General features: G+C 34.7%; 1 protein-coding gene across 6 annotated transcripts in view; it reads right to left on the bottom strand.

The window, feature by feature from the left end:
* Window positions 1–13,770, bottom strand: part of LOC124638795 (long-chain-fatty-acid--CoA ligase 5) — a 57,630-nt gene that overhangs the window by 14,399 nt on the left and 29,461 nt on the right. For 3 of the 6 annotated variants that reach the window (XM_047175895.1, XM_047175898.1, XM_047175899.1), the window contains exons 2-3: window positions 9,727–10,004; window positions 6,963–7,117 (exon numbers count right to left, since the gene is read on the bottom strand). In XM_047175895.1, the coding sequence (XP_047031851.1) occupies window positions 6,963–7,117; window positions 9,727–9,910 (339 nt within the window). In that variant the 5' untranslated portion in view covers window positions 9,911–10,004. Of the gene's footprint in view, window positions 1–5,865; window positions 6,446–6,962; window positions 7,118–9,726; window positions 10,100–13,770 lie in introns of those variants that run through there. The other 3 variants (XM_047175897.1, XM_047175900.1, XM_047175901.1) reach the window with 3 other exon arrangements.

The raw sequence follows: 13,770 nt of genomic DNA, 5'->3' as shown, positions 1-13,770 counted from the left end.
ACGAAAATTATGAAAAACAAAATGTGTGAAATATCAAGCATAAACCTGATCTTGAATTTAGTATAGCAAGGTCAATAGGAAATTGGTCACGCGATGCCAACTGAAAAATGTGGTGGTTTTGTGAACGCTTTATTTATAACAAAAAGACATGACACACACAACACTCGTCCACGCTATTCTCAGTTCAGTCTCGTATGATGACAATTTTAGATATAAGAGTTGTCGTAATTCTACGTTGAAAACTCAATTGGAAGACGCGAAAAAAATATTTGTGCTACAAGATTGTAAGACTACTACATATTATTTGCGCTTTTTTGAGCTTTGAAGTAGGAAACGCATACATAATCCATTTATCGATCCGTTGTCTTATTAAACGTCATTTTGAAAGCTCTTATTTAAAGAATTGTTCTGTTTTATCGCTCCATTGACCAAATTATATGTAACTTCATATTTTCGTTTAATTTCGACACACTATTAACTTCGTAACAGGTTCAACTTGACATTGACAGTCGGACTTGGGCGTGAAAATATACGTGACGCAATAAATTTCTATAAATATCATAGGAAAGCCCTGAGGAGGGCGTGACGGGCCACTACCCGAGTTCTCTTGGCAAATGGAATTATGATGTCTCCGAAATAGTTGACATTGTCGACACGTTTAGCTGGCACTCATTTCCGCGTTAATCGTTAGTTCTAGTGAAATAGTTATTAACACTAAACACAGAGCACTAAACTGGACCGGACGTAAATAAAGGGGAGTGGATACTGACTGATAATTTTGAATATTCACAAGATTCAATTTAAGTTTACTTTGAGGCAGATGGCGTCAAGTAATAGTCAGATCAAAGGATGTAACCAAGAAATCAGTTATAGTAAGTTTACAAATCACTGTTAATATTTAAAGTAGCTCAGAGATAAATTGTAATATTTTCTACATAATTGGTATAGTTTCATAATTTCTCATTTCAGACTATAGCAGTTTTGTCATGCTTCACCGAGTCAATCATTTAGTGTTTCATAAATAATTTCTACATTAACCGCATCTATAAAAGTCATAATTTTAAATTGAATATCGATAGTCTGTACAAAGTCTAGTTTGACTTTCAAAACGTTTCTACCTTCACATCGATGGCACGATTGTAAAGCATAACTATTCATGTTTGACTCAGTTATATTTATCTACAAATTTACATTCACACAGCAAAGTATGTCATTTGGTGTAAAGTAGTAAGTGCTAAATGTTATTGTTTGTAGATTCACGAAAGTAAAACTGTAACAAATCCAAATTCTAGTTCAGTATGTTCAGTTCAGTGTGTATGAGCACTTAGAACTTCACCTACCTAATAATTCAGTGGAAAGAATCGAGGCTTCACAAACAATCGATATATTGACTGTCATAAGTACCGCAGTGTTTTGCTTTATGCTTTCGTTTTATTTTCAAAGGTAAACAATTCTATCGAGCGCACATATTTGGCCTTTATTACATACAGCCTCATGTTTGCCTAGGCAATGGCATTTTAATGCTTTCATTCTTTATTCGATACATAATTTTGAAGTAGGAATTCGTGATTTACGAACATTACACAGTAGGCACATTTGTGTTTCTAACCACATTACTTATTATATAAATATATATAAAAACATAACATACCTAGCTAAACCAACCTGAGCTTTGCGCTAATGCTTTGGATCGGAGGATATTCCTAAAGAAAATTGCCAAATAGGTCGAGAGACTTTGTCAGTCATGCGGACATGCGGACTTACGTAACTATGGCTATAGGTTTTTATTTTAAGTTTCCCAGATTTCAAGAACAGCTGAAGAATAATGATCAATCAGCGACATTGTCACTCAGTAGCAATTACGAGCGATAGGAAAATTTGGCAGACCATCAAACATGTCACGAGATAACGCCTTTCTTGGTACTATAAGTAACAGTATAATTAGTAAATAATGATCAACCGACAGACACAATATCAATAAGTGATGCATCAGTGAATAGTTTGTTTACATTTAATATTGACGGCGTTGTAAACAATGTAATAAATAAACTATAAATATTAGGTACTACAATACAACATTGTAGCGTATTGTGAAATGCGATGACGTGGTCGAAGCTTCAAAGAGGCTCAATGCAAATCGGTAAACGATCATTAATTGCAATTACTTTTTATTTCTTAATAGATACCTATCATATTTAGGTACTTATAAATGCAAAAGCTCCTGTGTATGTCCGTATGTCGGGCCTTCACTCCAAAACAACCGAATCGATTTAAATAAAGTTTAGTAAGTACTTAGGTACATAAATAGTCTAGAGCCTGAGAAAGGATAAGTATAGGCTATTTTTAACCCGGTTGCGGAAAAAGGTTCACCCGTATATGAAACCGCAGGAAACCGAAAGTAATTTATAAACATTAAGCAATCACAGTGCTCAGGATCAGACCTAACAAATGGATTTTTGGTAAACCTTTGATACCATCGTTTTGTTTAATACAACATTCAATATTATTTCGTTTGTTTTCTGTTTTATAAAAAGAATTTTCACAAAGCCAAGCTAAATTAATAGCGAGCTTTGCTGGTAAACAAAATTCCTGAACATTGTTTTATTATTTCATTTGAAGATATCCGAATAATAAATGGTATGCTAAATTGATACCGACAACCTATCCCTATTATTTCAAGTAGATTAAAATGTTCTGTTCTTTATTTGCCGTTTCTTTTTCTCTTTATTATAATATATTAAAACAGATATCGTAGACCGCGTCAGTTTTAAATAAATATATTGTATCTTTTTGCAAATTCTCTTTGTTGAATACTCATCCTATTTGACATTTTCTGAGTAATAAATAAGCACAATTTGTTTCGAAAATTACAGTTTATTTAAAGGATGTGTGGGGTGCATTCATAGTAGAGGTTTCGACTCCTACGCTCTGAAAATAGTGTTGAAATTTTCTAGAGTTGATAAATGAACGGAGTTAATAATATCGCCATTGATATTTACGAAACATGAATGGAATGTTGAGATGAACGTTGTGATATGACGTTCATGCATATCTTGACTATGAACATTGTATAATAATAGGCAGATGCTTGATTTATCGTTTATTATTGTTGAATGACAAGATAAACACCTTTGAAAGGTTTTGAAAAAGATATTGAATTTTCTGGAAAAGTCAGTTGATTTGATGGATATCCAAAGGAAGGTCAAACTTGCATAAAAACTGAAATAAATTCGCTTATTTTCGAGTTCGTGTTTACATTTTCGAATTCATTTTTCATTGAAACAATACCATTTATCAAACATTTCTGTGCAAATTCACATAGGGAGTAACTTTTCTGTAAAAAACGCGTTTTTAAGCAATTTTTCAATGTCATTATGTCAGTTCACAAGACCGATTTCGTGAGAACAATAGTCCGCCTCAATATTTTCGATACATCCCGTGACTCGTCTGGTTTGTCTGCCAAAAATGCTGTTCAAAATTGTACTCAAGCGAGCAAATGACCCTTCATTAAAAATATTTATGTCTTGTCACTAGGCGCGAATATTTTAAGAGATTTTAAGATAAATAAAATATTTCGGAATTATTTTTAGAAGTTTTGTATACAGGAACAGTCTAAGAATAAATGATAGTGATGTAACTACATTGAAATAGGAACAAAACATGCATTGATATCGTGAGTAGTAAACGTCAAGCCATTATTGTAATGTCTCCGGCACGATGCATCTTTGTGCAATAGTAATATATAAATGGGGATCTATTTATTTCATAATACTAGCTCGTAACAATAAATTAACTGAAGTATCTACTTGGTTTACATAACTCGAAGAATGGGTTTTATTTACAAACTAGCTTTTCCTGCGGTTTCACTTGCTTCCCCAGGGTATTACTTTCCACCTATTAAAAGTAGCCTATGTCCATCATCGGAGCACCACCAATCGTTGTCAATAATTTCATTTTGATCGGTACAACCATTTAAAAAAAAAAACTTTGTTAACTAACAGATTATGAAAAACCTGAACTACTAAAAGTTCCATCTACATGTAAAAGAAAAGAATGGTTTCGTTTTTCTCCTTCATTTCTATAACGTTCTACTATAACCCGATGTTTCTGGAATTCTGTATCTAGCACAGCTGTCTCACCCACAACAACAATATTTTGTTCATACCTTAGTACCAGTGTCCTTTACGTAAATTCACTAGCAAGCTTTAACATCACTTTTGAATTCAAATCTCTGTATACTTTCCAAAGATTTCAAACAGGAAAAGCCTGGATGTTTACTGTGAATTTTTGAAAAGACTGCCCGTTATTATAAGAAGTGAAGTGCCTATCCAATAGCGGATATCCTGTATCCAGATACTTATAGGCCTCTTAAGTGTTTTTGACACAAATAATAATGCGTATACCGCGTGGAAATCACCCACACATCAAAGCATTCAGTCGCAGCTTCCTCTATATTTATTACATATTTTATTTAGAACATTAGTTAAACTATTTGTATCGTAAGGTCGCCTGTTTTATGTAAAGTCTTTACGAATTACTTTTGTGTTTATGTCTTCTGTTTTTATATCTGCTATTTACTTAAATGTTATAGGATTTGCTCGTTAATCTGTCATCAAGTTTAAATACTTTGACTAGGTATGTTCTTTCTTACGGAAATGACATAATCGAAACAATATTTTAAAACAATCACTCAACAGGAAATCTGTGACCTCATATAGGTACAAACAATTGTTTTATATTCTGAATGAAAAGATAGACAGACACATTAACATGTTTCATAGATCACTGATTTAGAAACGGAAGATCAAAAATGCTCCTGTTATGAATCATTGTGAAGCTGATTGAGATATAGGTACATTTCAGAAATCCATTAACATTTTTACCAAATGATTGAAAATCTAATACTATGAATGACACAGCCTAAACCATTTGTAATTTTGAAATAATACTCATTGAAGAAGCTTAATGAACCCAAGCAATGCTTTTAAAACTTTTAAGCCAGTTCTTCTGATAATATAAGTTTGTGAATTTGTGGAGAGTGCTCTTCTGTAAACTGATTTTAAAAATTATTTTACACATATCTAAAATACAGCGATAAGTAGCTGAGTCATAACAAACTACCTATATTTCTTTAGAACACGGAACGTGTTCACGGGGACTCGTGTGAAATCATTCGAAAAACGGAAACTAAACTCTTTATGGCATTATTCGGAAGCGAAAATTAATTTTGTTCCATTTTTTTCTTTTTTCAGGAAATATTCTTCTTTCTTTCTTTCTTTATTTTAAGGCTAGGCAATCAGAGGACCTAAGTTCAGAAATATTATCCAGCAACTACTTGCACGCATGCGTCCTGTTTTCGCACTGAGTGCCACAAGCCTGCATTAGTTAGATTAATTTAATCTAAAGTTAAATGTTGTTTCTATTTCTATGCTGTAACACCATGTATCTTCGCCGGTGGGACTTTTAAATGATCTGAATCTAAATGCTACGAAGCTTTGCCAACTGTCGGCGCGTGAGCAACGTCTAACAATGTCCCGACCTCTGCGATACATATCAATTTTACCCCACACCTAACAAATATTACATTATTTCAAGAAACATCTTACAATTTACTACAAACAACCGTTTTGTTTTAATTTTTGTTCTCCCTTCAAACTTATCAATCACCATTACCGTTAACATTGAGACCGTTTTTCTTCATTTTATTTCCACAATATAAACGCAGATAATGTCGTAACAACTCTATTCATTATAATGTAGGTACTCATTAACGATCCTTAATTGCAAGTCTCGTTATTTAAATTGTTCTGTGAACGTTGTTTCTTTTATTGCGTCTGCGAAGGTTTATACGTTTATATCACTCACTCTGAGGGCATCCGATTGTTCGCTGAGGCTTATCGGAGGTCGGATCGGAGGGACTCCGATGCAGCAATCACAGCACGCCATTATTCCAATTAAATGTTATCACACAACAAAATGCACAGCTAGTTTTTGAATTAAACCGTTTTATATTGCGCAACCATTGCTGTATTAAATAAGTATTCGCATTGAAACTTTAGGTTCACTACACTTGAGAGTTCACAATAAGTCCTTGTGTTAGACGGGTCTGATGAACGTGTTGGCGGAGTCACAGTGGACTTTGCGAGTATCTCGTCACTTTCGCTAGACTTCTGGTAACTGACAGGAGAGCAGCGGGCTGGGCTGCCCGTGGTACAATGAGTTAAAAATATCGCTCGAAGATGCGCTCTGCCAACTCGAGATCGTCGGCAGTTGGTATTAGGACAACTCGAACTTTGATACCGCAATAAAGAGGGATACCCTCGTCATGATTTCATATGTATTTTTTCGTCGGATTAAGAGATGTTTATGAATTCAGTTTTTTTATCGTGATGACATTTATTCGCTATCTATTAATATATTTCAGCTTGTTTTATATTTCACGCCAACAAATAGTGCTTTATTTTATCACCGACATTTGTAAGCCTTGTTTATCGATCATCGACCTCACTAATACTTGCCATTGAAACAAATAAGTCCTTGATAATGATACGAGTTGTAACATTTGTAATCTGATCTATTTTTGTGGATTAGTGGATTTTATTAATGCGCAATTTCAAAATAAATCCTACTTTTTAGAAACAATATTATATACCTCGGACCTGGCCTTCTTTTCTCCCTATACATAAAACAAGTAATTTTCATCAAATCGTGCGGTAGTTGCATCAAGGTAATATCATCAATCGATAGACAGCGATAAATTAATCCTACTTATGTCGTAAACGCGTTGTTCCCCTTTCTCAAAAACTCCCGGATTTTGATGAAACTTAACTGTAAACGGCTTATATCTATGTCAGAGTAACATATAGGCTACCTTTCATCTAGGTATTTGCGGGATCCTCTCAGGACACATGTGAAACCGCTGGCAAAAGCTAGCAAGTACCTATAATACAAGTAACACTTACTGGTTCCAGCAGGCTCTGTTCATGTAGTGTGACGAGAGGCTTCTCGGGCTTCGGCCTCGTGCTGAGGTAGAAGGCCGAGGCAGCCGCCACCCCAGTCAGTGCCAGGGCTCCCGCAGACCCGCCGACCATCCATAAGTACTGGTCGATCTCGCTCACTGCGCAAAAGAAGAGATAGAACATAAATAAAATGAAAAAAAAAATACAAGCATCCGAATTGAGAAGTTCTACTTTTTGGGTATCGGTTAAAAATATTATTAAATAATATGTAGGTACAGTTTCCATCATACAACTTTTACAAAGTTACCCATTGGACCCTTCGCGCATTTGTGCACATTTGGTTCATGCATTTTGACTGTCGTGAAGCTTCTAATACTTAGCCAACTTCGGAATAATCAAAGTTGCTTGACGAAAACTTTAAATACAAATACAAAAGAACACAGGCTTATTGTAATGGAGCTGGGGATGTAAAATCATCAAATGACTGCCCGCCTTTCCAAAATGTTATACGTAGGTATTTGCTAACACAATCAAAATATACCTAAAGGTAACAATAACATATTGTACAACTATCATTTGATTATTACGCCATACATACAAATCAATTATAAAGTTAAGTAGATAGGTAGCAAATACTCAGACAGATATTGCGAAATAAACTCTTATCGGTCAATTAACTGAAAATTATGAATTTGCAAAAAAGTACCTACCTATGCTTAGATTAGGATTTATTCATATCTAAACAAAATTAGGCAGTAATTTGATTATCAATTTGAATGCAGGTGTAGTCTACAAAACAAATTAGTCACTTAAGTACCTAATTTTAATTCGGAAAGAAATTGATAGTTAGCCTTAAACTTTTCTGTTGTTTTGGTAGAACCTATTTTCCAATTTATTGTGAGACCATATTTTACAAATAATAGAAAGAGTTAATTTAAACCCCTGTTGTACAATTAAAATGTAATCTAGTTAGTTCTTTATGAGGAATTCATTAAAAGGGACTGGTCCACAAATCAATGTTTACCACATCTTGATTTATAGTAATTGTAAGATGTTAAGTGGGTCATAAAGACTCGTAAAACTCGTAAAAAATAACGAATGAAAATAAATAATAAGCTGACAGGACGAATAGTCTTTAATTGTGTAGGGTGAAAGAGTATTTACTTTTGTTATAAGTAGAGTAGTAAGCAAGAAAAAAAAGGAAATTATGATTGTGAATCCAAGCAAAACTTTTGGGATCAGGAAACATTCAGTCCATTCGCCAAATCATACAATCCTTGAATAAAATATTGACGATATCTTATGGATCATTTGCAAAAAAAAACATCGTTAACGACTTCATATTCTTTTGCGACTTGAGCCACATTTCGGAAAAGAATTCGATTATATTACAAGTAGCATGTTAATCAAAGAACATTTCTCACAATTAAACTAATGAGGAAACAGTTAAAACACAAAAAAGTGCATAAACTACAGAGCTAAATAAACTACCACTAGGAGATCATATAAATATTCATGTGATACCCGCTGATAAGTCAAAAGAAATATAATTTATAGATGTCCGATACACGAACAAACAATCCGTCAGGGCACCGATTAATAAATCGTTAAAACCAAATAAGGTGATATGATAATGACAAGCCAATAAAACTGAACAAAAGACGTATAGCAACTGGTACTTTCGATAATGACCTGCCTGCGAACGACCTTCCTTGTCAATCTCGACACCGCTAATGAAGATTGAAGAATTCTTTAAGAAAAACTACTCCGTGACGCGGAAAAAGTAGTACTTGAAGAACAGGCTTTAATTATGGAAAATAATAAAAAAATACAATTTATAGTTGCATGTTTTAGATGATTGGTGCAGCGGCTTCTTAGCGTGGGCATTATGATCCTCCGCATAAGGAAATGTCAATAAAACAACTTTCATGCGGCCGTGCAACTAGTGGTTCCTGAACTATAAACCGTGCGCAGTCTAGCCAGTTTAGAAAGTGGAAACTGGGGAGCGTGCGCAGACGGCGCATTAGCGCATAGATTTCTCGGGATTCTCTCGCGCTTTCCACTGACATACTTTTACGGTGATATTTACGACATTACTATAAATGTGCATGTATGTGATCAAGACTTTTCACGTTATTAAAGTGACGGAGAAACTGTATATCAGTTAATAATGTGAAAACTACCAGAAGTTTGTTATGTCTTAATTAAATAATTATAGTATCACCAAATTAAAGCAAGTCCAAATCCAAAAGTACAAAATTAGGGACAGGGTTACATTAAGCGCAAAAGTCAATGTCGTAATCACCGTTTCAATCATTAGAAGGGCTCAAATTATTTGAAGGCAACGTTTAAGGTCACATTGTTGGCCTCGATACCTTGTCGTTTGTGCAGTTAAGCCTACTCGTCGATTTCAAAAGTTAGAACCTTGGTGATCTAATTTCCCCTCATTGAACATTCAAAGGGCGTAACAAGCATGACGGCCCTTCAAGGGGCCCTTAGTCTTCCATTAATGCAAACCGGTAATCTCTGATTTCTATTGTTCTATTATGCTTTACTTTTGTTATATTTTTTACAATAATATCACGCTCAGATGGTAAATTGTTCTTGGAAATCGTTTACGGCTAAGTAATTATAATTGCACAATGTATAATTGTATAAAGGTTTCGATTGTCATTATGTCTTTATAATTAATTGCCAATAAATTAAATTAAATAATTACAGTGCATTACATTATGCACAAAAAAATCAAAACATAAGTTTAACTTACAACTGTTGCATTGGTTCCACCAGATAGTCTTTTCCCGTGCATTAGCTTCAGTCTTCTTGTTTTCAGTCTTCTTAAGTTTTTTTTGTATTTTTTGACACTTTTCCTTAACACTACACTCAGTCTTTGGGGCTCCCATGTTCACTTTGTCCTTTTTAACTTGGAAACCAAACTTTCCGCTTCCCATTTTCAGTTCAGCACATAGCGTTCCATTCACATGAGTACAGAGTGCACTATTGGTGCATTATTCTTCCACACGCCTAGGGCATGGTCTGCAGCCGCTGAATTGTTTAAAATGTTAAAATTATGACCGTACTATATAAGTACTCGTTCGCCACTCGAGTGTCGTAAAGATATTCGATATCGAATTATTTTGTTGCGGAATGAAACGGAATCCATAAAACTAAAAGGTTTTATAGAGTTATCTCGAGGAGGCTTTGGCCTTGTAAGGTTCATTACACTATTCAGTAGATAACTGAAATATAATCAAGCACCTGATTCCTGCTTATCTACTTTAAGTCACTCCACCTGAACCGATTGGTTAGCAGTGAAATTGAAATTAGTTGGGAATGATAATCAGGTGCGTTTAACACAGTATTTGCGCATCGATGCTTCTAGATATAGACGAGATTAAACAACCATTCACGTATCCAATAATGTAAATTGACGATATTTTCCACATCAGTGAAGCGCGACCCTTGCAGTGCACGACTGAGGTATTATTTATCCAGTTACAAATATCAATCTAGAGCTTGCCATTTAATTCTAGGATTGCAACTTAGTTGTGGGTACCAAATGCTCTGCGGTCGTGATTGGGCAGTTACATTATGTTCTCAGAATCGAGCCGCCATACAGTCAGGCACTCAAGACAAAAGTAGGCTTAAAACAGTGGAATAATAAGAGCGTGGTAATAAACAATTAATGTTTATTTGCATTCACGAGTAATTGTCGAGTGATGCAGACACACAGAATACGGAAGGGACGACTAAAGAGCCTAAGATTGTATCTTTATTACAAATAACGATAAATTCATCGAGTACAGTCGTGCAGAATAATTGAAAAGTAAAAACAATGACGGCGCAGGCGCTCTGGAATAACATTTATAGTCCCCGTGCTGTTATTACAAGCGGAAAAATTGAACATCTCACGTAATTAAACGTCATCTGTTTGAGTGCGCTCCGTATAACCATGAATATTCCCATGGACATTAATGGCTGACGGTTCAATTACATAGAGGACCAAGGATACATAAGCGGAGTGCTTTTAAAACTTTATGATCATTTAAATTAGTTCTCCGATTACTACGGAATAGTATAATTGCTTTGATTATCCACAGGATCATTAAGGTGTGCGCTTTAATGTTTTTCAGTAGAAAATATTAAAACGGGTGTGTGATTAAGAATAATAAATATTTACCGCCCTTATTTAAAAACCGTTTAAAGTATATTAATATTGAAATGGAGCCAGCTAAATTCCGTCTTTTTAATTTTATGATGATGACAACCCTAATTGCGTATTTTTATCGTGATTTTACAAGCTCGTGGAACGACACTTTAACTTTAAACCGTATTTTTTGAGATTGCCTTTTTGCGTCTGTGGATTATATTGAAACAAAAAATTAATCACATTGACGGCCGTCATATTTCCTTGAAAAGCTAGAATGCTTTATTATTCAGTAGTTCAGTTAACTGTTAAGTTATTCTGTACGTACAAGAAATTGGCATGAGTCAGTTCCACCTACTCGTACCAGTTCGTGTCTAATCCTCAACGAAACTTCAATTCACATGGGACGGAACTTCTATAATCCATGCATTGGATGCCAGGAGCACGTTGACCTAATAACAACCCATACAGATATATCTTAGCTGTAGACTAATGTTACCTGGTGCTTGGGCTAATGTTATTTTTCGATAAGACAAAATAAACATATATCTATCTCCTTTAAATAAATAAAAAAAAAATTAAAGCCTTTGAGCTCTTCAATTAATAATAAAAACTTTGTTAAAGCAACATTATGATCCTTTTCTGCTTACAATTTATTAACCTCTTGATACCTATATACCTGTCTTGTGTACCTATGAGAGTGTTAACTTTTTGTTTATTTAATGCTACTTTTGGGAGCTCTACAACCAACTGTTTAAGGGGTTATTCCGACATCATAACCCACCCATTAGTATGAAATGATCAGGCCTTTAAGTTTAACTGGTACTTATCGAAGGGGTGATGAAACAGGCCATAAATCTGTACATACGATCCGAGTCCCACATATCGGTCACGAGTTTAGGCACGTGTTGAGTCAACACTAATGCAGGAACAAAGCAGTCATTATAGTTATTAATTGGTCCGTTGTTACGTCCGCCTATAAGCGATATTTCATCTAACAACTGGCAATAACTATTCGTTCTAAACCTAGAAATAGTGAACGTGTGGTTTATGAGTGCAATTTGTCGGTATTGTTCATTATTGTGATTTGTTTCGTTTATGCAGCGTGATTTGTTGATCCTTGCGGATATTATGTGTTATACCTAAATTATTATACCTACAAATAAGAACACTGAAACACTGGGACTTTGACGTCATTACATATCCTATACAGAGGATTAAGTATCTTCCTTAAAGCTAACATACCCAATCTCCTAAATTTCACTCCTGGACTTTTACATAATATTAATTAGCGTCCTAAGTCTGTTCTTTGAATTTTTATTTATTGTTAATTCTGGATTACCAATTATTTTTATAACATTTTGGTCAATAAAGGAAACTTCCGGTGTTAAAGCCCGAACGGAAGTAGATAATATTTTTTTTTAATAAGAATAATTGACTCGGTCACTCCATCTCCCAATGGACTTCTTTATTGAAAAACAAAATGTGGCGTGGGTTAATGCATTGTGCAAAGTTATTAATAATAAAGGGTTGAGTCGTTGTTTTATATGTTCCTCTATCACGCCTACTCTGATTTCATACAATTACAGATATAAATCATAAAAAGTCACCTACGTAACAGTTTCTCCCGTTGCCGTTTGTCTCTGTAGAAACGAAACCATAGAACGAGCTTATAAATTGTCTTATTAAAATAAGTATCTTCAATGTTAAGAAATCTTAACACCGTGAGAAAAGTCATAAATAAAACCTAGCGTCTCCACATAATAGTCTATTGTGTAATTTGTTATATTAAATTGAATCTTCTATCTTTGTTGTGACTGGAGCATCACGTTTGCCAATAGTTCTTGGAACTGAAATGATATACACCAGATGTTAAAGCTGACATATTCATAATTAAACTTTATGAATAATATATATATAATGCAATAAATAATGACATTGGAGTCTGTATATTTAATAGGCACTACTTTTAGATCTAACAAAAAATGTTAATAAAAAGGCAGAGGTAAGAGGAAGAGGCATAGAGGAAGGGCCGTTTATCGCAACTTTTGCCTTTCTTTCTGTCTATACTTTTGTTTCATCCTGACGCCTCTTTGTTCAGTCAGCCAGAAACATAAAACCTCATTACAGAGAACAATCAAGCGATCCAAAAGGGACATACAAAACTATCAGGTATTTCCGCTATCGGCACATTCACACCTAACGGTGAATCTGACATTTTGATCTGGTTCACGAAACAATAAAATTATACGCCTGTCATCGAAACTTGTTATACCGTAGGCCTATTCAAGTGTCATCACCCTCATTTGTTTACAAGCTTAATAATCTGCATCGGTGTCAAACACACTAGTGGCAGTGAACCAATGAACATAATCGGTATGTGGCCAAGCATTGTCATGTCCACAATTGCAGTGTAAATTCAACGGCCACAATACGAATACTTCGATAGGAATTCCAAGCACTATTGTAGTATTAGATCGGGCAATAACAAAACGCGGGTTCAACGACCTCGGAGCGCAGCGTGTTTTGATAAGGTCGTCAATTCGCCATCCGCCAATTTTTTCGGAGAGAACCGCAGTAACAGTTAAAAAAGCGCTAAGCGGTCAAACGCGGACCGTTTTAATTACTTCATAGTCACGTACTTGTAGTAAAATTTTACCGTTA

Source organism: Helicoverpa zea, chromosome 18 (genome assembly GCF_022581195.2).
Source record: "Helicoverpa zea isolate HzStark_Cry1AcR chromosome 18, ilHelZeax1.1, whole genome shotgun sequence".
NCBI lineage: Eukaryota > Metazoa > Arthropoda > Insecta > Lepidoptera > Noctuidae > Helicoverpa > Helicoverpa zea.
This window is presented reverse-complemented; position numbering and strand designations above follow the sequence as displayed.